The sequence below is a fragment of the Scophthalmus maximus genome, chromosome 3 (genome assembly GCF_022379125.1).
Source record: "Scophthalmus maximus strain ysfricsl-2021 chromosome 3, ASM2237912v1, whole genome shotgun sequence".
NCBI lineage: Eukaryota > Metazoa > Chordata > Actinopteri > Pleuronectiformes > Scophthalmidae > Scophthalmus > Scophthalmus maximus.
The window spans coordinates 1,595,001-1,620,391 of NC_061517.1; the positions used below are offsets into that span (position 1 = coordinate 1,595,001).

At 44.8% G+C, this 25,391-nt stretch overlaps 3 protein-coding genes across 3 annotated transcripts in view; 1 reads left to right on the forward strand and 2 right to left on the reverse strand.

The window, feature by feature from the left end:
* Positions 1-6,134, reverse strand: part of zgc:66479 (uncharacterized protein LOC327541 homolog) — a 6,735-nt gene extending 601 nt beyond the window's left edge. Inside the window, exons 1-5 of the mRNA XM_035645433.2 lie at positions 5,600-6,134; positions 3,287-3,771; positions 2,728-2,893; positions 1,098-1,563; positions 1-1,005 (exon numbers count right to left, since the gene is read on the reverse strand). The exon at positions 1-1,005 is cut by the window's left edge and continues 601 nt beyond it. Of these exons, the coding sequence (XP_035501326.2) occupies positions 1,004-1,005; positions 1,098-1,563; positions 2,728-2,893; positions 3,287-3,771; positions 5,600-5,881 (1,401 nt within the window). The 5' untranslated portion in view covers positions 5,882-6,134 and the 3' untranslated portion in view covers positions 1-1,003. The remainder of the gene's footprint in view (positions 1,006-1,097; positions 1,564-2,727; positions 2,894-3,286; positions 3,772-5,599) is intronic.
* Positions 6,135-7,104: 970 nt separating this feature from the next.
* On the reverse strand, positions 7,105-23,470 carry LOC118316993 (immunoglobulin-like and fibronectin type III domain-containing protein 1). Its single transcript, XM_047331329.1, has 26 exons — positions 23,428-23,470; positions 22,710-22,769; positions 21,033-21,155; positions 20,807-20,946; positions 20,623-20,722; positions 20,429-20,471; positions 20,135-20,306; positions 19,648-19,953; positions 18,910-19,186; positions 18,413-18,832; positions 18,085-18,174; positions 17,842-17,931; positions 17,277-17,465; positions 16,868-16,963; positions 15,977-16,200; positions 14,923-15,064; positions 14,487-14,780; positions 13,625-13,921; positions 9,671-9,850; positions 9,441-9,569; positions 9,024-9,332; positions 8,818-8,903; positions 8,152-8,344; positions 7,769-8,065; positions 7,364-7,690; positions 7,105-7,283 (listed from the first exon to the last, which is right to left on the reverse strand). Exons 1-26 carry the CDS (start codon positions 23,468-23,470, stop codon positions 7,279-7,281), a joined length of 4,632 nt encoding a protein of 1,543 aa, XP_047187285.1. The 3' UTR covers positions 7,105-7,278.
* Positions 11,893-25,391, forward strand: part of hmga1a (high mobility group AT-hook 1a) — a 212,612-nt gene continuing 199,113 nt past the window's right edge. Inside the window, exons 1-2 of the mRNA XM_035645486.2 lie at positions 11,893-12,243; positions 12,741-12,911. The gene's annotated coding sequence lies outside the window, so the exon portion shown is untranslated. The remainder of the gene's footprint in view (positions 12,244-12,740; positions 12,912-25,391) is intronic.

The window sequence follows — 25,391 nt, forward strand, 5'->3', positions numbered from 1 at the left end:
CTACAATCTGTCGTCGTCGGACTGAACTCGTGCGTTGGTCTTCAGGTGACACGGTCAGCTGATTGTCGTTCGGCTGGTTCTGGATGAAACGCGCTGGGTTTTCTTTGCCGGTCGTCTAGAGAGCAGTTCGTCCCTGAGGTGCTTCGCTCAAACTCAGCGTTTTATAACGTTATCAATGCATAGAGAATCTGTGGTTATTGAGCTAAAGACCCACATCGGCACTACTCGGTCGGAACTCACTAAACCACGCGTTTCAGTTTAATACAAAAATATTAGAGGGACGATGGTGATGAAACCAGTTTCTTCTGTCCAGCTGGAAGTGTGATTGATTTTAAAAACAAAAAGGCCAAACTATTATAATAATAATAATAATAATAAAAATTAAATTTTCGGGACATAACCACAGATATTAACTCTATAAAGTAAAAAAAAAAAATCTATCAACTACAGTTATGTGTACTTTAAAAATATCTTGTGAATCTTATCAAAGATGTTTCTTTTCTTTTTTTGCCAGCTCTTCATTTTTGGAGCGTAAACAACCGTTACACAATAACTTTCTCTAAAAAAAAAAGGAAAACTCGCCTCAGGAAAACATTTCAGGCGGCGACAACGAGACAATGTTTTTTATGTAACTGAGACATTTCTTATGGCTTCATGTGATGAACAGCTCGTGTCACGTCATCGGTTTGCAGTTTTCCAGTTTAGTACAGACACACACTCAAAAAAGTGCAAGTTATGAAGAGTGGGGAAAAACAAAATGCTCCGTAGAAAAATTCTTTTTTTCATGAATTAAGGCTTTTGAGACGGTTGTTGGCGAGTGAATCCTGAACGGGTCCTTTTTTAAACATAAACCATATTCAATGCTCCAGCATCGCGAGTGACATCTCCTCAAGCAGCGACCTTCTGTGTGTGGCCTGTGACCTTTGACCTGCCTCAGACTGTGTCTTCGGACTGAGAAAGTTCACGTTGTCCCTGGTTGAGTTTGTCCAGACGGAAAAAAAAACTCTGGAAAAACAGGAAAGAGGAAAATGTTGGGAAGGAAAGAACAAGTTTTTTTGACTTCATCGTTTCACATTAGGACATTTTTCATCACTTACATTCGGCCTCTGGTGACGCATCAGTTTCTAACGGCTCCTCTCCGTCACTCGCCTCTTCCTCTCCTCCTGCCGCCTCCTCTTCCTCCGGCAGCGACTCCTCCAGTGTCTTCTCTCCTTCCGCCTGGTGGTTTTCCTCCTCTCGTTCCTCCTCGTCGACGCGCTCTGCCTCCGGTTCCTCCTCTTCATCATCAGCGTTCTTGGTCTCCTCTACCGGCAGCTCCTCCCCTTCTGTCTCCTCTTCCTTCTCCGGTGAGGCAGGTGGCTCCGTCTCCTCCTCCTCTGCAGGAGCATCAGGAGCTTCGTCCTCTTCAGCCGCCTCTTCTTGCTCCCCTGCCTCTTTTTCTACATCGATCGCGAGCTCGTCCTCTCCTCCTTCCCCCTTTCCTTCCTCTTCCTGAGCCAAGGGAGCCGTTTCTTCAGCGGTCTGTTCCTCGGGCTCGGCGGGAGGCTGCACATCACGCTCCAGCTAAACCCAGGACAGAAATATATAAATATATGTGATACATACAGAGCAGAGTGTGCAGTCGAGTCACTGGTTCTGCTGCGTCACTGCTCACGTTAACCAGTTGAGAGGAAAGAATCTATGTGACGTGAATGTTCGTGTTAGTGTGAATCCATCAGAGGATCCGTGTCAGGCAATTAGTTTCACGTTAATGAGACGGGGAATCTCATTTGGCTTCCCGACGGACACAGAGTGAACAGAAATAGTACGGAGACCACGTGTGCTGACGCCGGTCGCACGCTACATGTGTAATCTTATGAATAAAAAATAGCCCCAACTGTCTATTTTCAGAACTTATTTAAGAGCCACTTATCTGTGACCCATTTCCTTTTGCATTTATGTCGTATGAAGAGATCTGATTCAGTCCGTTTACAGATTCCCTCTGGATCTTCTCCGTACTGTAAGTTTGATGAATATTTCAGCCGGTTTGAGAAAGTATTGACCAACTCCAGTATTACTAATAAAAGAAATAGAGACAGAAATATAAGGTGAAGCGTGGACGACACGCAGACGTCACAACCGATCAATGTGACAGAGATCAACGTGTGAAACATTACGCTAACGGCTCCTGGCTGCAGCGTGAGACTCGTGAATGGTCACTCCTTCAGATGCTTCATTTGAAGACTGACAGTCACGTTGCATTCCCGTGTTAAACGCTCCTTTAAACGTGGCTGACCAATGTGTCTTTTCGTTCCCGCGCAACGAAAGGATCCGACGGGTGGACCCTTCCCGGCCCGGGATTCATTGCGTGCCGGTGAATAGAACTTTGGGACGAGGCCCAGTACGTCTCAGGTCGACGACACGATTAAAATCGGGTTGTTCGGTGGTTCACCGCTTGCGTATTGTCACGTTTCTCCTGCAATTCTAAAGATGGCGGACAATCGACGTAACATTCCACTTAGTTTCTTATAATTTTCTATTTTAAAAGCCTTTAAATGCTGCGTTTAACTTCAATCAGGTTAAGGTCAGGGGTCACGTTCAGGGGTCAAGGTCAGGGGTCAAATGATAACATGAAGAACATTATGGTTTCCTCTGTCATCGGACAGACGAATCCACTGAACGACTTTTCGAACCGGAGGCGGCCCCTTCTGCCACTCGGACGGTTGATCTGGTCGCTGTGTTGGTTACCTGGGCAACCTGCGTCTGAATGTTGTCCAGCTGAGCGCGGAGCTCCGAGTGCAGACTCTGGGCGGCCGAGCTCTGGTCCCGCAGACTCTGCTGCAGCGAGCTGAGCTGCTCCTCCACACTGAGCTGCTGCTGCAGCCGCTGGGACGCTTCACTCTCCAGCAACCCCCTGCAACACACACACACACGCACACACGCGCACACGCGCACACGCACGCGCACGCACGCACGCACACGCACGCACGCACGCACACACACACACACACGCACGCACACACGCGCATACACACACACACACACGCATACACACGCACATACAGAATGATAAATATAGCTTCTTAACGTTGTTCCCCTCAAACCTGACCTGTTAAAAATAAGCTTCAAATAATAAAGATCATTTTGCCATTTAACTCCAAAGATCCACAACACGATATGAGTGTTTGTTCAGATCACAATGTGAACATGAGGCTGGCCTCACACACCGACGCCGCCAACGGGGATTTAACAAAGTCAACATAAAGTAACGGGTCAGAGGAGGCGAGATATTTCCTCCTCAACCGACCTGACGGTCGCCAGCTCCAGTGCGCTGGACGTCAGCTGAGCCTGGTGTGCGTCCGCCTGCTCCTTCAGTCCGAGCGCCTCGGCCGCCCGTTGGTCCAGGGCGCCGCTCAGCGCGGCCACCTGCCCGGCTCCCTCCTGCAGCCGGGACTCGGCGTCTCCCAGGCTCCCCGATAACACCTCCACCCTCTGGGACAGCTCTGCGCTCAGCGTGGCCAGCCCCTCCACCTGGACCCGGACCCCGTCGAACTCCTCGCTCTTGCCCCGCAGCGTGGCCTGCAGCTGGCTCAGCTGCTCCAGGGACACGGTGGCCTGCTGCATCTCCGCCAGTCGGGCTTTCATCTCCGTGTGGAGCGACAGCACCTGGGCGGGGAGGTCGGACGTCCTGAGCTGCTCGGCCGTCGCCAGGGCCACGCCCACCTGTTTCTGGGCCAGGGCGTACGACTCCTCCAGTGCGACCAGGCGGTTCTCCAGACTCTCGGAAATGTGCTGCGGAGACGCACGGGAGGGAGTTTGAGTCAGACTGATCTCTGGAAATCATTTAGAAACAGTGTTGTTCAAGTTCGGAGACGTCAAGGGTGATTTTATGTTGTGGAAATTAATGAAATGCTACATTTCTCCCAGTGCATCAGAGTACGTAAGTGTTTAAACACCTCATCACGACTTCGCCCTCAGCCCACAGGGTCACACATGGTCTGTGGCAGCAATTTTTATATGAGGTCGATATGGTTAGTTTGATTTCTCATTACATCACATCATATCTGCTGTGAATAAATCCAATGCCTTCCGAGGAAGGAGATCCCTGTAGCGAGCCGCACCAAAGACCTGAACCTCCACAACTGTGGAAGAATAAAAAAAATCCCTTCAGGTCCAATTCTGTGGCTGGTTCAGACCAGTTGTAGACAATACAGTTCTGTCTGATGGGCAACACTTAGAGAAAAGTTTTACACCTTTACATCCAGGTAAGTCTAAACCAACAGGCTGTGGGCGGGGCTAATCAAGTGGTCTGTGTGACAACAGAGGGGGATACAACTCCCAGACGGGCTTCATTTACAATACAATGTGATTCCATCTGCCAGTAACACACTTGGTCCATCGATCCCCTTCAACGCCTCTGACGAGTGTGACGTCTCCGTGGGGGGTTCTGGGAAATCACATTCACATGTAAACTGAAGTTCTTCTTCAAAGAGAATTCTCTGGAAGGGTTTTACACACCCTGTCCAGGGTGAACCCCGCCTCTCGCCCAATGTTAGCTGGGATTGGCCCCAGCCCCCCCCCCCCGCAACCCTTAAATGGATAAAGCGGTAGACAATGGATGGATGGATGGTTTTACACACGTACCTGATAATCAAATGAAAAGTATCAGCACTGGACTTGATGATGTTAAAAAGAAAGGAATGACTCAAGCAGGATGGATACATGTGAAACCTGGCAAAGTGAATACTGGTTAACATAGGGAAGCAAGCGACTGACCCCCCACACACACTAATTCTCATCGGGGGCGAAAAACTAAGTTCAGAAAAAACCTGCCTTGGTTTTAGTGCTAAAACTAAAAAATGATGAGTCACACAAAAAAATAATTCAAACTGGAACTGTGTCAGTGAGGGAAGGAAACTTGTTCTCATTGGTCGCCTGCAGCGACGTAGCAAATATTCATTTCACAATACAGCCCTGAGTTCACAGTGGGACTTCACAGGGTCAGTTAAAGCAGTTATAAGATGATAAGACTTTCATGGATGCAAGTAGTCAGATATTTTTGTGTGTGTGCTAGTCTATTTATTCTTTTATATATTTCTTCATATTATTTGATGCTGGTTTTTGAGCCTGTTATACAAGTGATGAATAAACAATCTTTAACTTTGCACAAGTGAAACAACCCTCATCTTTCATTTGACCTGGTGTTCAGTGTCAAAAGACTAAATTTAGCCCCTCGGCTCCCTGCTGCCCGTGTCTGTTATCATTCTTTTGCATGTTCTGGACTGGCATTATCATATGATATCATACACATTTCCCCCTTTGACAGGGACGAGATTTGATGAATCTTGAGTTGTGCGTCCAGAATAATCCGGGGCGCGCGCGTCAGCAGCTGTGCGCGTGTTTGGAAATAGCAGCGTGGCGTGTTCGCTGCTGGCATGTGGAGAGAAACCTGAGAGGAACCTGAGAGACGGGGGAGGCCTGCACGTCTGAGCCCGCACATGCTGCTGCGGGGCCCGTTCTCCGGCGGAGAGGAAGCACCGGTTCACATGCGATGAGGTTTGCGCGCACGCGAACTCCGCAGGTGGAGAACCGGCTGGCACCGACGACTGCGCTACTGTACCTTCCCGCCGGACTGTCGCATCTCCTCGTGGGACGCCTGCAGCCGCACGACCTTCATCTGCATGCCCGCGACCGTGTCCGTGAGGAAGCCCAGGGTTTGGTGCTGCTGGAACCCGACCCAGGCGCCGACGGCACCGCCGGCCGCGAGCAGCAGGAGCAGCAGCAGCAGCGGCGCGTAATTGTTCCCGGCGGCGCGCGCCACCTCCGACTCGGCGACGTCGTTCTTGGCGAAGTTCTCCTCGTGCTTGTGGTTGTTCTTCCCCTTCCGATGCCTGGCAGTCATCGCTCCGCCGCTTGAGGACACCGTGTTCCGGCCGGACAGGACGAGGGGGCGAGGGGCAGCGGAGTCGGGCCGAAACAAACCAAACCGGGCTCGTGGACGCGCGCGTTCGCTCCGGATGGATCCTGACAGGCTCGCTGCTCAGATCGGACCCGGGTTTGTTTTAATCGGCGCACGATGAAGTGGAGAGACTTCGGTCGATGGTGACGCAAAGCACCAGAGGAGAGAAGGAGGCGTGAGCGCGCAAGGCAGCTTGTTTAGTCCGGACCGGGAGGAGCGAGCGTGCCGGGGGGCGGGGCCGGCAGGGGGCGGGGTCGGCGGGGGGCGGGGCCCGGCGGGGGGGCGGGCGCGTCGGGAGTGGCTGAGCCTCCTCCGCCATGTGCGCAGCTGTCATCTAATGAGAAGACTACACGTCTATAGTATTTTCTACTTGACTGAGTTGTCGGAAGAGACTCTGTCATGTTGCGCTTGGACAGTTCAGCTCCAATCATGAGCCGGCGAGACTGATGCTCAGTAGAGGTCACGTGTCTGTCAGAGGTCACCTTCAGTTTCCACGGGTGAGGGCCGTATCGTCAAATTGGCTGATAGGAAGTTTCCTTAATCTTGACATGAGCCAGAAGTATTTGATCAGCAGCCACGATAAGATCTGTTCGGATTCTCTAAATGTTTAGGAAAGGAGCTTCAATGCTTCCTTTCCTATCTCCTTTAGCATAGTGTACACTGGAGCTTCCCATGTGAGAGTGAGGAGATACAGACACCCCACAATGCATTGCGGCAGCGATATTTAACGTGACGCGCCGTGCACGGCTGTAAACGATTCAATCAGAAGTAGAAGATGAATACGAGTATGAATATGACCCAGAAGAGACGTCATCATGTCAGTTACTGTTACATATGAACCATAACGTGATGTCACACGGTGGTAAAACACTGACACACGCTGATGGAGCCGCTGAGGGTTTTTGTCGTCCATCTTCGGAAATGTGTAGTTTCACCACGGCAGACGCATCAACAACATCCGCCTTCGCGTGACGACGTAGTTTAGTGAAAGTGGAGTCGGATTCTCTGAGCAGCGCTGTCGGCTTCTCGTAAGTCCTGTGAATCCTCCTTCAAACCTTTCCTTGACCTCGTGACGTTTTCCACTGAGGTCAAGGAACAGTAGAGAGGAGGGACAATTCGACCGCACCCCAAGATGTCAATGATACACAAAAGATAGTTTCAAATCATTTTCATTTGTGTAATACTTTTATTTTCATTTCAGCAGCAGTCTAATATCTCATTTTTTAATTTTACATTTGGTGAATCACATCCAAGCAGCACAACTACTTCAGTTCAAATATCCTGTCTGAGAAATCTTAACTGTAGAATAAACTGCTCATAGTGTGGTGTCCTCAGTCTCTTCACTCTGTATGGAATAGAGAAAACTGAATTCATATCATGTTTTGTTGTTCTCAGAATGAAAGTGCGGGTGTGTTTGTGTCTCACCTCGGACACTGAGGATGGTGGAGCTCTCCGCTCGGCCCAGCGCGTTCTCCGCGCTGATGCTGTACTCGCCCGTGTCTCTGGGGCCCACGCGGAGGATCAACATGGAGCAAACGCCGCAGGTGTTGGAGATGTAATAGTTGGTGTTGGTGTTCAGGCTGACGTGATTTCGATACCACGTGACACGAGGTGCGGGGTTTCCCCTCACCGCGCAGCTCATGTAGCACTCGTAGCCCTTGGGCGCAGTGTGGAGCTTCAGGGGAACGACGACGGTCGGAGCACATCGCAGATCGCAGTCCTTCCTGGTCGGTACGTTTACCACAAACTTTTCTACAAGAGGAGGAGAGTTGCAGTAAGATTATGGTTGTTTTCTTCCAGAAGTGCATATTTTGAGGAGTATAAACTCACCTTTCTTCTTCTCCCTCCCCCAGGTCGGCGACTCCGAGGGCGCGGAGATGCCGATGTCATTCTTGGCGTAGACCCGGAAGAGGTACTCCCTCCCGTGCATGATGTTGCAGACTGTCACCTTGTTGTTGAAGAGTCTGTCAGCCACCGTGGCCCAGGTGCGTTTGGTCGAGTCCAGTTTGGACACAGTGTAGTGGAGGCGGTCGTCGCGCTTCTCATCAGGAGAAGCTTCCCAGGTCACCGTCAATGTGCCGGGCACGTTTTCCTCCAGGTCCACCGGCCCGGGAGGCTTCGGATCGTCTGTAAATCACAGACGGCTTCAGATCCAAACGTCTATGAAATGCATGTAGCCACAGAGAGAAACTTTTGCTGTATATGTCATTTACCTGTGACCCTGACCTCCGTACTGAACGTCTCCTGTCCGGCCAGATTTTTCACCAGAATAGAGTAGATGCCGGAATCCGATCGCTCAGAGGACGGGATGAGCAACTGGGACGAGCCGTCGGAGTTACTGATGGTCGCTCGCTTTGTCACCGGCACATTGTCCTTCAGCCACATGACGTGTGGTCGTGGGGAGGCCTGGTAGAAAGTACAGTGGTGATATATCAGTATATATATATATATATCACTCAGACTTTATTTGTCCAGCACTATTCATACAAACAATGTAACACAAAGTGCTTTACAGAAAAGCAGGTAAACAAAGACGGATCAAATGATAAAGGTAAAACAAATAAAATGCTAAAAGAGATGAGAAATTGATTTAAAAAAAGAATTAAATTGGTAAAAAGCGATATGAAAAGGACAATAAAGAATAACGATATGCTAGAGTGAAACCTAAAACAGTCTCAGATGTATAAATTAATGGACAGATAAATAAAATAAAATTCAATTAAAAGCCAACAGAAAAAGGAGGTCTTGTGTTTGCGTTTAAAAAGTTCCACATTCTCTGCTGCCCTCAGATATTATTCTTTGGTTTTCGCTCCTGTTTAACCTCAGAATGTGCCAATAATAATAATAATGGTAACAATAAGCTGAAGTATGAATCTCACCTCGAAGTTGACTGTGATCCTCACAGAGTTTCCTGCTCTCACCACCACGAAACTCTTCATCCTGTGATTTGTGAACTTCGGCCTCACTAAGATAATGAACAAGAACAATAGAAAAATAAATAGCTTTGGACAATGTTCAACTCCATTCATTTTATGCCATTCTTCTGAATGTCCGGCGCCCTGTTGTCTCAGAGGCGTGATCATACCCGGTGAGGGCATCGCCAGGACGTAGTTGTCCAGCTCCTCCGGTTCACTCTCTCCTCCGTTGTTCGTCGCTATCACTCTCACCCAGTACATCTCCATGGACTTCAGGCCCTTCACGCTGAAGCTGGTGGTGAGGATGGGAACGCCGATGCAGCGAGACCATTCGATACAGTCCGCCGGTCGGATTTCCACAAAATACCCTTTAGCCTCGTCCTGTATCCCCAGTTTCTCCTCGGGTTTGGTCCAAGTCAGGACCAAGTGGGTGTAGGAGGTTTCTGTCACCTTCAGGCCTGTCACTTTACCAGGAGGCTCTGGGATTAAAAAGAGGAAATTAGAAGGCACATTATCAAACCTCTATTTACGCAGAGTACAATATTCAGTTTTAAAATCAAAATAATGATTTAGTTTGGTCCACTTACTCTTGGGATCCCGTGCGAACACAAACTCTGAGGCGTTGCTAAATTCACCGGCTCCCGAGAGGTTGAGGGCGGTAACTCTGAATTCATATTCCAAACCTGCCACCACGTCCTTCACTGCATATCTCTTCTCTGCCGACAATAATAAACAGAAAAAGATCAGCAACAGAACATAACTGTCACAGTCTCGAATGCTGACAGTTTGAATTTCATGCGAAATAAAGAATGCAGACCTTTTATCAGCTCGTCCATGGCATTGACCACAGTCCACAGATTACTCCCCTTCTTGCGTTTCTCCAGAATAAAACCCAGGATGCATGAACCGCCCGTGTTACTCGGCGAGGACCAGCAGAGGTTGATGCAGTCGTCGAAGGCGCTGGCCACCTTGGGAGGTGCAGGAGGGCCGGGAAAAGCTGAGGAGGGAAGACAAATAGATCATTCCACACTGGTTAAGGTTGTATAGTCTGAAAGAAATGAACTTTTATTATTAGGTGCATTGTTGTCAATATGATCCCTGATCTGAAATGAGAATCACTTAATTGATGAGTGTCACAGAAAATTTGTTAGCAGTAATTTTGATAAATGATTAATTAAATATTAAGCGACAATGGCTCTAAATTTCTGTTTCTCATGTTTAAGAATTTGTAGCTTTTCATTTATATCTTTGTAAATTAGACAAAACTGGAAACATGTTTGATTCCATCTCATGTCATCTTACAAAACAAATACATTTGTATGTGCTTTTCCTATTCTAACAAGTTTACCTCAAAAACATTTATTGTATTTTTTTATGTCATGTATTTTAGCCCAAGGAAGAGGAATTTAATTTGACCCTAAATGTATGTGTTTGTATGTCTTCTCTTGTTTTTTCTTTCTCATTTTCGTGCTCCGCTTTGTAGCCAAAGATTATACAGGCTATAAAGATTTAGATTCTATAGATTTAGATTCTGAACCATCAATTTGTAATTTACTAATAAAACAATAATGAAAATAACTGTTACCAAAACAACCCTGAGCGACTCATTGAGTGAACGACATGATGTCTCGTGTCACTTTCCTTTGTCTTGCCTTAAAAGAAATTTGGCTCAACTCCTGTTGTTTTTTAATGTGCTATAGGAATAAATAGTTCTGACTCATTGACTGAAGTCTTATTTTTCCTCATAAGGTCTTGGATGCAGGTTGCATTGGAGAGGACACAGTGTAGAGTTCAGAGCAGGCTCATGATGCACAGCAGGGGGCAGCAAAGACCGTGAATCAGCTGGCGATCACACAGGTCTTATTTCATACAACCCATTGTAGAGGAATAAAAAAGAGTGTAAATAATAAGAATGAATGATACGTGAAAAGTCTACGTAGGTTTTGACTAATGCAGTGGTCCATGCATTTTTTGTTTGTTTCTAAAAAACAATAAGGATCTCACAAATCGACTGTATTTTAACGGCTAAGTGTAATGTAGTTTTTGTAAATCCAAGGGGAATTTTTTTTATCAAATATCTACAATAGAAAAAGAACTGCTAGACATAATTTTAGATATTTCAAGTCAGTATAATAATATTCTGCAAAGTAATTTTATTGAGTTTCCAGTTGACTGGATATTTTTGCCCTTTTGTCTTACGACGATCAAACTATTATGAAAGACAGAACAGTATGATGAGCTCAATCACACTGAATTATTTGTGGATCATTTTTCAAACAAAAGATATAGTATCAGTGGACACATGGAAAGTCTGGAACAGCAGCATGATTCCACTCATCTATAAATATCTATTGATCTTCATTATTAATATTTGTCACGTTACTCTACATAGAACGATGACGCTGGTTTTCCAGTGATCTGATTGGTCAGTAGTTGGGTCGTTGACAGGTTTTTAACAGAAATTCACTTGCTCTGGAACAGGTGAGCATCCGTTACCATGGTGAGTTAAACCGGAAGTTACCTCGCAGGTAGTCACCGGTGTAGGTGGACGTGAGCAGATGACGTCCACCTACACCGGTGACTACCTGCTCCAGCGCCGTTCAATGACAGTCGTGACAACGGGAGTCTAAAATGTTTGCACGTCACGTGACTCCCGTAGACTTCGGATAGTTCCCGGAAGTTCCTGGCGCGCAATTCGAATCCATCATGCAGAGCCACAGAAACGTGATTCTTGGTAATTACTTGTCAATAAATGTATCGATTTACAATAAAGCAGACCGACATGCCTGTGTAGTTACTTTACGTAGTTAGTCAATACGTATTTTTAAAATCATAAATAAATAATAATCCACTAACATGGTTTAATGCGCATGTTGATTTGATTCAGATGTGCTGATAATATCCAATCTGATCATTTAAAACGTCTTACCCTTCATGAGTGCAACACAGACCAGGTCATTTGATCCATTCTGCTGCTGCTGCTCACTTCCGGGAACTATTGAGAGGCTCCGTGATTCCCCCCCCCCAGGTCCCTTGGAGTGAAGGGCGATGTCGCGACTCTCTCTCTCTCAGGGGCTCTGAGGTGAAGCGAGCCAACCGGCGTTAAACCGGAAGTCACCTCGCAGGTGGTCGCAGGTGTAGGTGGACGAGCTCTGTCAGGCCACGCCCTCCGCTCCTTGACTCCGGTTTCAAAAGACAAAAACAAAATGGCGCCGGACGAAAAAACGCCAAACGCGAGGCCCCACAAACGACCGGCCATTCATGTACCACTGAGTGACGTGGAGCCGTTGCTCACTGATTAGTGTTTTATTGAACAGGAGATGGATCATTTTCGGTGCGTGTCGACATGAAACGTCCCTCAGAGCTGCTGTCACACCACTCGGAGGGGCTGTAAGTAATTAACAATTGTGCTAAAAGTCACATATTTTACATGTTGTCTTCACTGCCCAAGAGTATCAACATGTTGCTAGCATGCGGTTTATGTTAGCCTCAACTAATATGAGCATATATTAATGTTTGTTAGCAAACAATTGGTAGAATGTTGATAATTGGTAGCATGCTAGGAGACTTCTACAAATGCTAACACCAATAAGCTAACTGGCTTGATGCGGGTGCTTTACACAACTAAGCTAACTTGTTAGCAGTCATGCCATGTATAATTATATGAGCTTAGCACGTGACTCGGTTGACTAACACGACACTGCCACAGATCCCATCAACTGGACAATTTACCTTTGCTCTTAGTTGATCCCTTTGGTGCATTTTAATGGGGGAAAAGAGTAAGTATAAACTTTATGGGAGGCTCTGCGGACAGTGACACAGAAGGATGAACGAGCGATCGTCATGGTTTTCTACTTTGTCAGCGTAACGCTTCTGTTTTCCATCAGCAGCAGCAGATAATGGAGAGGATCTGGACCTGGAGAAGACGTTCAACTGGACTAACCTTCTGTGGAGGCCAACACACGGACTGAAGGTCCATATGGAAAACTGGTACAGCAGAGCGACTCCACCAAGAAACATTTCTACTAGGACGTCCTCGTCAAGCCGACCTTCAAACTGTGAGTTCAAGTCGTTCTTGTTTCGCCTTGTGCCGATTGTGTTTCGTCGGCCGCCGCGCCAGACTGCAGCTGTGTCGTTACGTTGATTCAAACTTGGCTTTTTTCTGATGGATGTTTTATTAGTTGGCTCATGTTCTTCCATCAAAAAGGTGTCAATCATGAGATGGTTTCTCTCAGATCCTAAAACCTCATGTACTCGGACGTGCAAGAGGAAAATAAGATCTTGTGATTGTATCTCCTAGTTTCTACGCAGTGGCATTGGTTGCCGTCTTTGTGTGTTTCTTGGACTGTAGTGTATGTACAGTACAGTCATTGCCTTCTTTGCAGTGTTCCTTTTCATGGGCACGTTCCATGGCTGTCAGTTTGGTATTTCAGTCACCACGTTTGTTGGTCACCATAGGGGTTGTGGGGTCTACTAGAATCATCTTACTGGTGTGATTGTATGCATCAAAGGGTTAAATTGTGCATTTATGAAGTCCTTTAGAGGAAACTTAAAAATATATCATGATATTATTCATAGGCAATATCGCCCAGCCCTAGTTCACCATGGTGGTTCAGTGGTAGGTACTTGTTCCTCACACACATTTATTTGACATTAAACTATAAATGATATCTCACTAGTTACAATTTAGCCTCTATTAAATGTCTCTTTAGGGTTGTTTGTAAGTGGGAGAGACAATCTGACATCACTACCACCTAGTGGTTTTGCTCACCAAGTGTTCCCGCCTGCATGTCGTCCGTCTCCATGACTTCACTCGTACCCTCCGCCGTGATGGCTCGGACACGGTAGCAATATTTCCGGCCATGGTCCACGTCTGTGTCCCGGAAGCTGGGCACACCTGGGATTTCGCCCACTCTCTTCCAGGTGTTCCGTCCCACTTGCTGACGCTCGATTGCGTAGTTGGTCACCGGTGAGCCTCCGTCGTCCTTCGGAGGCCGCCACTTAAACTCAATACACGTGGGCGAGCTCTCGGTTACCTCGGCAGGACCCAGGGGTGACGTGGGCTTGTCTGAAACAGGAAAAATCTAGTGTTTGAGGGTTTGTCAAAGCTTTAACTTTAATTTTTGTAATATTTGAGAAAGCAGATACCACATTTCATTGGAAGATAATTATAGTAATGTTGGACATTGGCAGCAATGAGGGGTGTAATTTGAACATAATTGCTTTTTTTTCAAGCTCTGACTTGCATTTTACAAACACATCTTTTAACGTTCTCACAGCCTGATATTCTGCTTGAAGTTCGACAAAAACAACAAGTTGGTAGTTGGTGAAATGCGTCCAGGCAAAGATTGGCTCTTTTTCCCCAATAGAGAAAAGACTGGTCTGATTTGTGATATTATTTTGATGAAGCCTTGTAGCACATTGATGTTTCTTGATCTTTACAACACCAAAGTAATTACAGTCCTGCTACACAGGAGTTGAAGGACGCAGAGTTAATAATTTCCTCTTGATTGAATCTAGCATTTTTTTTTAAATTGTTGTGATGACGCAGTCCTATTTTTAACAGCTATAGAGCTTTAGGAAAAACCATCTGGGTGAGAAAATCCTTTCCTGTTAATTTCTGACAAACTCACCCAGCACGACGAGCCTTGAAACGGCCTCGACGAAGCCGTGCTCGTTCCTCAGCTTGATCTTGACCTCTCCGCTTTCCTTCCTGTGGCACCTGCTGAGCAGCAGGCGGCTGTGACTCGCGAATCTCTCCACCTTGGTGTTGCCGTCGTCCCGGAGCTCCTCCCCCTCCCTGTACCACTTGATCTTGATGGGTTCGTGTCCGAGAAAATGCAGTTTGAAGATGGCGCTGTGGCCCACTTTAACTCTCACCGGCTCCGAGAAAGCACTGAGGTCCTCAGTGTTGAACCTCGGGGGATCTGAAAAAACAAAACAAAAGTGGGCACACAGGGTCATTTTAATAAGATGGTATTTGACACGCTAACATTTTCCGACAGAATTTCCATTGAAAGTTTATAATGTCAAATATCGTTAGTGTTATCATGATGAATCTTCTCAAACCTTTGACGTTGATCATCGCCTCCGTTTTACGACCATCTGCTTCAAAGCGATATTTCCCAGAGTGCTCCTCCGCGCACCTGATTATCGTTAATTTATGGACTGCACCATCTTGCGTGATAATGAAACTGTCGTCCTGGGATATCTGATGGGGAAAGCGGGCAGGCGGATGAAAATAGAGCAAAAAACCCCCCAAACAATCGCAAGGTAATTTTTAGTCATTCAGGTCAGAAACACTGCAGACGCTCCGAAGGGCTTCGAGTCCCGAGTGTCTGAACATCTGCCAGATGTCACATCACAACACATTGTATGAAACCTGTGGTGGTTATCAGTGGAAACAGATTCCCCCTCAAGAAAGTGATTATTGATTACTTTTGATTATTATTTTTTCTTCTTCAGAGAGTTCACGAGAGGGGTGGACAAAAATATAAGAGATGGAATTTAACAAAGGTTGCTGGCTGGAGTCAAACTAACACTGGTGTGTTTTTCAAAATTGAACCCAGTTCATTTGGTTGGTGTGACCGCTGTCAATCAAACTTTAGATCTCGACTCAACTACTGGACCAAGATAGTCTGATGAGCAGGACTCTTGTGCGGTTAGTTTGTGGTGCGAATGCACCATGTACCATTAGCTCTACTCTACCTGTACTTTACCTGTACTTTACCTGTACTTTACCTGTACTCTACCTGTTCTTTACCTGTACTCTCCACCTGTACTCTCCATCTGTACTCTATCTGTACTCTCTACCTGTTCTTTACCTGTACTATACCTGTACTCTACCTACCCTCTACCTACCCTCTACTTGTACTCTTACTGTACTCCTCCTGTACTCCACCTGTTCTTTACCTGTACTCTACCTGTACTCTAACTGTACTCTAACTGTACTCTAACTGTACTCTTCCTGTACTCTACCTGTACTCTACCTGTTCTTTACCTGTACTCTACCTGTACTCTACCTGTACTCTACCTGAACTCTAACTGTACTCTACCTGTTCTTTACCTGTACTCTACCTGTACTCTACCTGTACTCTACCTGTACTCCACCTGTACGACTCACCTTTTTTCCATCTCTGAACCAGGCTCCTTCACAGTCTTCACTGCTGAGCTTACATGTTAACACAGCCGTCTCGTTGATGATGGCGCTGACGTCAGACAATCCACAGACGAACTGGACTCCTGGATCTAAGGCAAACAAACTGTCAGACTGAATCATGAGAAACTTTTTATACGTTTTTTCCGGATAGATTTCTAATCTTTGCTGGGAATTAAGTTTGTTCTCTTCTGCCCTTTAAAGATACTGCGATACACTTAATGTTGAAGCTTTTCTCAATGAATTTGATATCTACAAGGGCAATAACAAAATACAAATAGCAGGGAAAACAAACAATATCATTATCGTTAATTCATTGCAGTGGAGCCATTATTTTTCTAACTTATCACTACGTTGTAATGCTACAAACCTGTTATTTTAAATTTGAATCCTGTTTAACGAAACCAAAATAACTTAATGTTCAGATAATTTGTAAACGGTGCTCTCGACCTTTCAAGCCATAATAAGTCAGGGTGGGAACCTTTTGGAAATATAAATCTTTTCTAATGCTTATTGTCACGATTCAAGTTATTTTCTTGGTTCCCAGTAGATTTTTAAAAGTTTTGTGAAGTGTTATAGCAGCTGACGGTGATGGAATATTAACAAAATACTTTGTACTGCCAGTGTCTGAATTTTAGAAGGTAGGCTTTGTGAATATGACCAACTCTGTTAATCAAATATAAAAAGCTTCATATAAATTCACATAACTATAAAATGTATGGGTGAAATTGTTAATAGCTATTTTTTTAATGTTACTGAAAAGATTATTTTCTACTTACTTTACTCGATCACTTGATCACAATTTAAATTTTTAATTCGACACTCCAGATACAGACCCCCCTGTCGCCTTCTACTCACCGACCACCAGCTCTTCTATCAGCGCACTTTGCCTTTTACGCCTCGGACGTGCGGCGGATCCAGTCGCATCGCCGGGCTCGTCACAGTCACTGGGCTCTGTAGGACAAGTTGGGTTTTAACTTTAATATTAAATTCATAGCTTTATTATTTGTCTGTTATTAATAAAATGTTTCCCAATCAACAGAGGGAGCACAAGCCGTATTTATATCGAGGCTTGTACAATTTCTTGTGCTAATTAAAGTATATTTAAAAATACATATTCGAAAAGAAAACAATTTCTACTTGTACACGACAAAAATGTACAAGTTTCGGACGGAAGACCTCGCTTGCCACATATAAAAAAAGAATATGAACAGAAAAAGGTGCAGAGAAGTTATTTCCTGGTCATTAAGACAAACTACAAACTTACCGTCGTCTTTCTCTTGTGACCGCAGACTTTTCTTTTTACCGCTCAGATGCTCGACCCGTCCGGTGGAGTCCTCGTTCTCTTCATCACCGTCACCTTCATCACCGTCACCTTCATCACCGTCACCGTCACCTTCATCACCGTCACCTTCATCACCGTCAATTCCTGGTTCATTAGGATCTTTGATGGAGCCTTTGGGTTTTGGGTAGAACACATTACGTCCAAAACACTATTACGTTGGGTCTTTTATATATTAAATCAAATGTGTAGCAGTTTTCATATCTCCGTGCTCTGTCACTCGTTCATTATCAAAACAAAGCAGAATTTCCTCTCCACAGTTTAAAACAACATTACGATAATGAAAGAGAAAATGGTGTCATTAGTGATTCTCACTCTGCCGACTGATCCTTGGATGATCCATGGGTCCAGAAAAGTCCATTTTTATCTTTTTATTTTAATCATAGCCATGTGTTTTTTTAATTTATGCTTAGAAAAAAAAGTCAATCGGATGAACCTGTTGTCGTTGCACAGAAATGAAAAATACAGTCAAGTCCCTGTTGTGTCTCACCAGATGTCTGCAGTTTCCACTGGACCTTCTTTTGTCGTTTTGTGCGTCTGCCAGACTCGATCACGTTCCCATCGGACTCCGTCACCACACCTGCGTCAAAACATTTGAATCTGGTTTAACTCATCGTCTGCACAGACACACAATGAAAATATCAAATACTCCTGAGATATTAAATATGGATAATAACTATTTACATCGACATGGATCTTAAGACATGTTGTTGTTTTCTTTTCGTTTCTCTACCTCGTGTCTCTTGAGCTTGCTTTAGTCTTGAACTACAGCCAGATCCAGTGACGGCCTCGTTCTCCTCATCACGTCCTCCTGCGTCTGCATCTGGGTTGTGGCAGTTAAAATAACAACGTCTCAATGATACTCAAATCTGAAGTGATATTAATCTGTCGGTAGATTCACTGTGGCTCAGGAAACGTCTCATTATTACTGAGAAGCTGTTCGAACCCTCGTGGCTCACACTGATGATGTCACATGTGGTATTGATTTCACAGCTGACGACTGTACTCACTGAGGTGCCGATGGAAGAAAATGCGTTTGTCGGGGCACAGATCGACTTTACCTGTTACCTTGTCAAAATCCACTTGACCGGACTTGGCGTATTTCTTGTTCTCGGTGCCGTCGACCGTCGCTTCTGCTTTCGTCCCGCTGACGGAAACATCTAGATTTGCGTCGTTTCCTGTGGAGTTTTTCATCTTTGTCGTCTCTCCGCTCAGGCCACCGGCTGTTGCCTCGTCAGACTCTGCGTCCTGAGTCGATTCAGTCAATTCCCCATCTCTTCGTCCAGAGGTCAATAACGTCTGTCCTTCTCTGACTTGTCCTGCGTCTTGCTTTGCCCTCACAGCTGCTAGAATCTTCTCCGTCTCCTCTCGATTTTTTATGTGTTGCTCTTTGGCCACTTTCTCGAGGTCGAGCCGCGCTCCGCCCGCCACCGTCGCTTTCCGAGGTTTCTTCTCACCGGCGCATGCGGGGTCACCGTCGGCTGAAAGTCCATCGAGACATGGTTCAAGAATCGTCACACATTAAGGTATCGGTTGATTGATTTGATCAACGTGTTACCTTCCACAACCAGCCAGGCGCTGCAGGACGTAGCGCCGGCCGCAGCTGAATAGATGCCCTCGTCCTGCGGCTCGCAGTCCCTGATCAGCAGCCTGTGGATCAGCTTGTGGTCGGACCCCGTTATGATATATTTTTCTCCGTCCTCCAGAGCGCTGCCCTTTCCCGACCACGTGACGCTGGGTAGTGGGTGTGTCAGGACGCACTCGAAGAGGGCGTCCTCTCGTTCTTCTGCTTTAATCTCCTGGATTTTGACGACAAAGTCCACATTCGAACCTGGGAGTGAAACACGACAAGATGAAATATCGTATCAACACGTAATCAACAAAACAACCTGGTCAAGATTTCTACATGTTGTTCCTCACTGCTTCTTGTGTATCTTAAAGGAACTGTCCAGGCGATTTGTTATCGTGCTGTTCACACTACGGAACTTGTCGGCGACGTTGGGGTCCCGTCTCTCGTCTCAAAAGTACGTTTTGTCACGAGAAGCGACACGGGAAATGACACGTTACGCGCGCGAAACAGGAAGTGTTTGTCACGATGGGGGTCAGAAAGAAACGAGCCCTGCAAATAGTCTGTGCCATGATTTGTACAGAAACACGGAAAAAGAAAAAGGAAAAGGCAGAGAATATGTTGTTGTTGTTGTTGTCGTGCTACAGTTTTCCGTGTCGTCTTGCGCTGTAGTACGTCGAGGCCATTGACGTAGTCGACGGAATCGCTGCCAGTCACAGCTCAAACTACAGGAGTTGGGTAGACGTCGGCGAGGCACTTCACACTGGACTTAACATCGCTGAGTGTGAACTCGCCATAAATTTGCCAGTTTCTATACTTGAACCCACATTTGATCTCCGTGAGGAGCAGCTTGACTTCTTCAGCGTCCGCCTGTTTCAGGCCCGTTTCCAGGAGTTTGAGCTTTTCAACCACATCCAGCGGAGTCAGTCCTTCGTCCTCCAGCATCGGGCTCTTTAGGATGAAGTCCTTCGTCCGTCCGCCGCTCAGAAGACTGAGTTTCTCTGCTGCGTCGTCATCGTAGGGAATCACCCCGTCCTGCCGGCAACAGAGGAGTTGACATCACTGAACTGTGGTTCCGAGCATGAGAAGTTGGTCAAGCTCAACTTGTCCAAGCTGCGGCGCACGTACAGCAGCAGCCAATCAGATTGCGTCAATGACAATTTGTTGTTTTTTTTTCCATCTGGAGCTAATGTATAGAGTGGGAGAGTTTCCGTACCTTGCACTTATTTCGCATTCTCTCCTTCTTCTTCTCTCCCAGTTTCTTGAGAACCGAATGTAAATCTGAAACGCCGAACTCCGCGCAGATGCGCTCGTAGTCGTTCCTGTCGGCGTTCAGCATCGACTCCCAGAATTTCTCATCGCTTTCCTCATCTGCTTTCGCTACTTTACTAGAGATATTGAACAAAAAAATTTAAATTAACATTTCTAATGAAAGAAAATACATGCACAAAAAAGAAACATCTGCTGAGGTATTTTAATTTGATATAATCTTAATATCTGTTTTTCTTACCTTTTCCTCAGCAATTTTCTGAAATCGGATGGATTTGTAGAATCTAAAAAAATGTAGTAAAGATTTCTGAATGTTGTACAGTTTATACCATGAATAAATTAGACAACTGGTGATTTTGTATTCAGCAATTAACACTGACATTAGAAGAAGTGACTCCATCACATGTACAGTGAAAACAGATATCCAGCTCTTACCATCAGTCACACTGAGTGTTGCCGTGCAGACGGCTTTACCAAACTCATTGGCAGCACAGCATTTATAAGTGTCTGTGTCGGCCGCACACACTTTGTGAATCTGGAGGAAATATAATAAATATCAGATTTCACACAACAGGTAGAAGATGTGACTCTTTGCATGTGACACCATCACGTCACTCGCCTCCAACACGTGCTCCCCGGTCGATTCGTCATATTTTCTCAGATATTTCTCCTTGTCTGCGGTGTTTCCTTTAGCTCTTCTCCAGGACACTTCTGGTTTGGGATCCCCCTTCACCACGGCCGTGAAAACGGCGAATGTCCCTGTGAGACGTGTGGAAATACAGCGTCTTTATTTACACAACTGTAAAGAGACAAGTTCTATAGAATTAAACTCGCTAAAAACTCACCTTCCTGGACGGTCACAGGAACCGGTTTACACTGGAAATCTGGCGTGCTCTTCCCCTCGGGCAGGTTGACCTCGTACTGTGTGATCATCACGCCGGGAATCTTGGATCTCCGGCGGATGGCGGCTGAAGCAATAAAATAAAAACAATAATAATAAAGAGTGACGTGTAATTACGAGCAAATCACCTTTTATGTCTTTGCATTATAAAAAGGAAAATTCAGCGCAGTCGCATTTGAGGTAAATATTCAGATCCGGTGGAGAATGCTCCTTCAATGGAATTAAAGTGACGACAAATCTCAGATACTGAACTATGCACATATGAGATATGAAAGACAGAACATCAACACCTGCTAGAAAAACATACACCGTACGATTTCTGCCCAGACGAGGCTGAAAATCGGAATTTCTGACATGGCAGGATCCTTTGGGCGGCCGACCTCAGCCTCTCGCACAGTTGGAGCGGAGCCACGAGTCGATTCCTTGAACTCATTCTGTCTTGTCAGCGTTCTTCTCCTTCTTCTATTGTAAACACTAACCCCTCTGCCTCGGAGGAGCTTTCCGCAGGGAACAGTGGTTAATTCACACACACTGTACAGTGTGAGCACATGAATCCTGAGCTTTCTCTTCACATCGCAGGCGGCTTACTCGGGAAAGTATGAGTTGGAATTTAGTTGGACGAAGTAAGAAAATAAAAATAAAAACCCACGTCTGTCATTGTTGAGGCAAATTTTTACATATCCGTTTTCTGCTTTGCATTTTTGTCAACGTCACAACTTCAGCAGTGAAAAATCCAACGTTCACACGTTGCTAAAATTATGAGACAGACGTTTGTACTTTCTCTACTGTAGAAGAAAAAGAGCATTTTCATAAAATGTTCTATAAGTTGGTCAATAAGTGCATTGATACGATACAGGAGCTCAGGTGTCGGTTTACTCATCAGGGCTGAACTAAGGATTATTTTACATTACAATGTATCTACTCATTATTCATTTTATGTTTGAGACGTTAAAAAAAGTCAATTCAGTCAAAGCCCAAAGAGATATTGTCAGATTTTTGTCTACATTTTGTCAAATTTTTCACAAGAAAATCATCAGATATTCACATTGCAGACGCTTAAAGCAGGAAATCATTTCATCTCTGATACAGATTCAATAGTCAGATGGACAGAGGAGCACATTAATCCACTCTGTCGTCCCCCGACTGTCCCCGCTCTGCTGTTGAGCTTGTTCTTATCAGGCGTTTCACACGTAAAGATCGAGGATCACACGAAATCGATGAAGAAAAACATTAATCCGGGCATAAATTATTATCATTACAAGGACAGAAAAGGGCGAAACCGCTGCCGTGTCGGACGAGTAACTGATTCAGCACACACACACACACACACACACACACACACACACACACACACACACACACACACACACACACACACACACACACACACACACACACACACACACACACACACACACACACACACACACACACACACACACACACACACACACACACACACACACACACACACACACACACACACACACACACACACACACACACACACACAGTTCAATAAAACCTAATGCATCATTCAATATTTATTCCATTATTCATAATAATGGCTGTAGCTCAGCTTTGTATTCACACAGGAAAATAAAACGTCTTGTCACATCACCTGACTTGTTGCCGGACACCTCATTGAAATGTTGAATATATCGATGAACCAGGGAGAAATCTGCGGAAAGGCAAATGTCACGGGATCAGTTGGAAGCTCCAGGTCAATACTGTGACCGCAGGATATTAAGAGACATTTATTCTCATGTCGGCCTGAACAAAGTGAAGCTCTGAGCGAGTCACAGTGAAGAGCAGCAGACGTTTTAATCCACACATGATTCCTGCTCATCCTCCATTTAACCTTTAACCAACTGCCTGTCGAACGTGAACTCGCATAGTTCTCATGGATTTTATGATGAATAGAAATACTGTTCATGATGATGAGTGAACGTATCCACGACCCACTGTCAACTAACGATTGTTTTCATCAAGGATTAATCTGTAGATTAATTTTTCGATTAATCGATTAGTTGTATGTTGATTGTGTTTCCCAAAACTCCAAGATGGTGTTTTGTGTTGTCCACACACCAAAGATATTCAGTTCACTGTCACAGAGGAACAGAGAAACCAGAACATATTCACATTTAAGAAGCTGAAATAAGAGAATATTTACTTAAAAAATAAAACTGCTTTAATCGATTATGAATATAGTTGGCGATTCATTTACCAATCGATTAACTGTTGCAGCCCTAATACAGATGCAATGTAAATGAGGCTATATATATATATATATATATATATATAGTGTATGTGAAGGAGGATGGACGACAGTACTGTACTTTGTCTCACACCGGGACCCGAGTTCTTTGCTCTTTTCCACATTTTGTCGAGTTTGACCTGCAAACAGAAATTGGACCATTAGGTCAATGTTACAACCAGACATCAGCGTTTCTGTGCAGTAAAAAAATATTGTATTCATGCATCAATGTTCATGTTTTCGATATCAGTGTGACAACACAGTTAGTTTGGTTTAATATCTCGTTATATTTCATAGTTTTTCAGCACTGTAAACTACAGGTATTAATATCACTAATATTAATAATAGACACAATTTAATGTATAGTTCATGATAGAGACAGAAATTCATATTGAGTATATGACTATTATGAAAATATTCATATTCAATTGAAAAAGAAAATTTTATTTAGAGAATTTTCTTATAAAAAAACAAAACCAGCCATTTTCTGCATATTAAAAGCTCCACTGAGAAACTTTATTGAAAACATAAGTATTGAATAACTGCGTTAATTTTCCTCAAGGACAGATTATGCATATTGTTGTCGTCGTCGCTCTTCTTGGATCTCGGGCTCACCAACATCAAGGTCGTATAGGTCGCTCAGAGGTCAAGACAAACATGGACGCCGCTCAGCTCCAAAGCTAAAGTTAGCTGCGATCCCGACTTCATCGCTGCTACTTGGTTTCACAAAGCCCGACGGCCGACTGAGAGATCAACGTTGTCAGAGGAAGTCAGATATAGCTGCAGTCAACACACCAGCGTGTTCGACTGTACGTACATCAGTGATGTACTGAATTTATCTCTCTGCATGTTTCATTTTGATGTTCAGATAAAACTGCAATTTTCTTTTACAGTAAATCACTTCTTCTTCTTTTCCCTCTGCTGCCACTGACAACTACAGCTTTTAGCTGAGCAGAGAAGAAGAAGTGAGTAGTAGAGGAAAATATCAGCAACTTATTAATATTTCATTATAAGTCCCTCAAGTAAAACAACGACATGAACCATATCGTAGTTTTATACCATTTCTGTGAACGATTCAGACGAAAGATATTTCATTTTTCTAAACTGTGGCTGCACGTTAACGTTTAAAAAAAGAATATATAAATTATTTATTTATTTCTAGATTTATTGAGTGTTGAGGTTGCTGTTGCTCTGTGTTATACTGTTACTGTTAAAAACTTTAAAGGTCTTTTATTTTGAAAAGCTGCGGCTGCACTTTAACAGCTGTTCAAAGGAAGTAACTATTTTTTATTCCTAGATTCATTTATTTGAGATTTTTTGTCAGGTGTGACTGTCAAACTGGATCATAAAATAAGTTCTTTGACAGTCATTCTCTGTTTGTTTCTGTTTGTCAGAAGTCAACAACACTGACGGTGATCATCACTTCATGCAGGGTCAGTTACAAACAGCTGTTAGAATACTTCATATAAGTTGTCATTGTTTTTAAAATGCTCTGGTTTTGGATCGGAACTCTGTATCTGGGAAAGATATGCGATGTCCAGGTATCGGGAAGAGAAAAATGGTACCGGAAAAATCTCTAGTTTGATACTGGTTTGATGAGAGAGAAGTCAGACTTTCACACACCAGCGTCTCGACAGTAGAGAACAAACACAAATAATCCTCTTGTCGCTCCGCTCGTCCTTTAACTAGAAATCACAGTGTGAACTCCCCCGTTGTTGTTTCTCTCATTTCATGAAGTGTGTAATCCACCTGGATTTCATCAAGACAATGAGGCCTGACCCTCGGTGTCTCACACACACACACACACACACACACACACACACACACACACACACACACACACACACACACACACACACACACACACACACACACACACACACACACACACACACACACACACACACACACACTAACACGGGGGAAGGGGGTGTTTACCTGTCTCCAGCTCCGTCCTCACCCACTCAAACTGCTTTATAGCTCTGATATAAACCTGCTGCTGCCTCCTGGGTTTGACTGGATATTAAATCCTTTGGGGGAAAAAAA

Excerpts from the sequence above, each read along its gene's own strand:
- LOC118316993 (XM_047331329.1), bottom strand. The coding sequence starts at position 23,470 with ATGTGGAAAAGAGCAAAGAACTCGGGTCCCGGTGTGAGACAAA. Across the intron at positions 20,723-20,806 it reads CCGGGGAGCACGTGTTGGAG|ATTCACAAAGTGTGTGCGGC; the intron begins GCGAGTGACGTG and ends TATTTCCTCCAG. Across the intron at positions 8,904-9,023 it reads CCTGGCGATGCCCTCACCGG|TGAGGCCGAAGTTCACAAAT; the intron begins GTATGATCACGC and ends TCATTATCTTAG.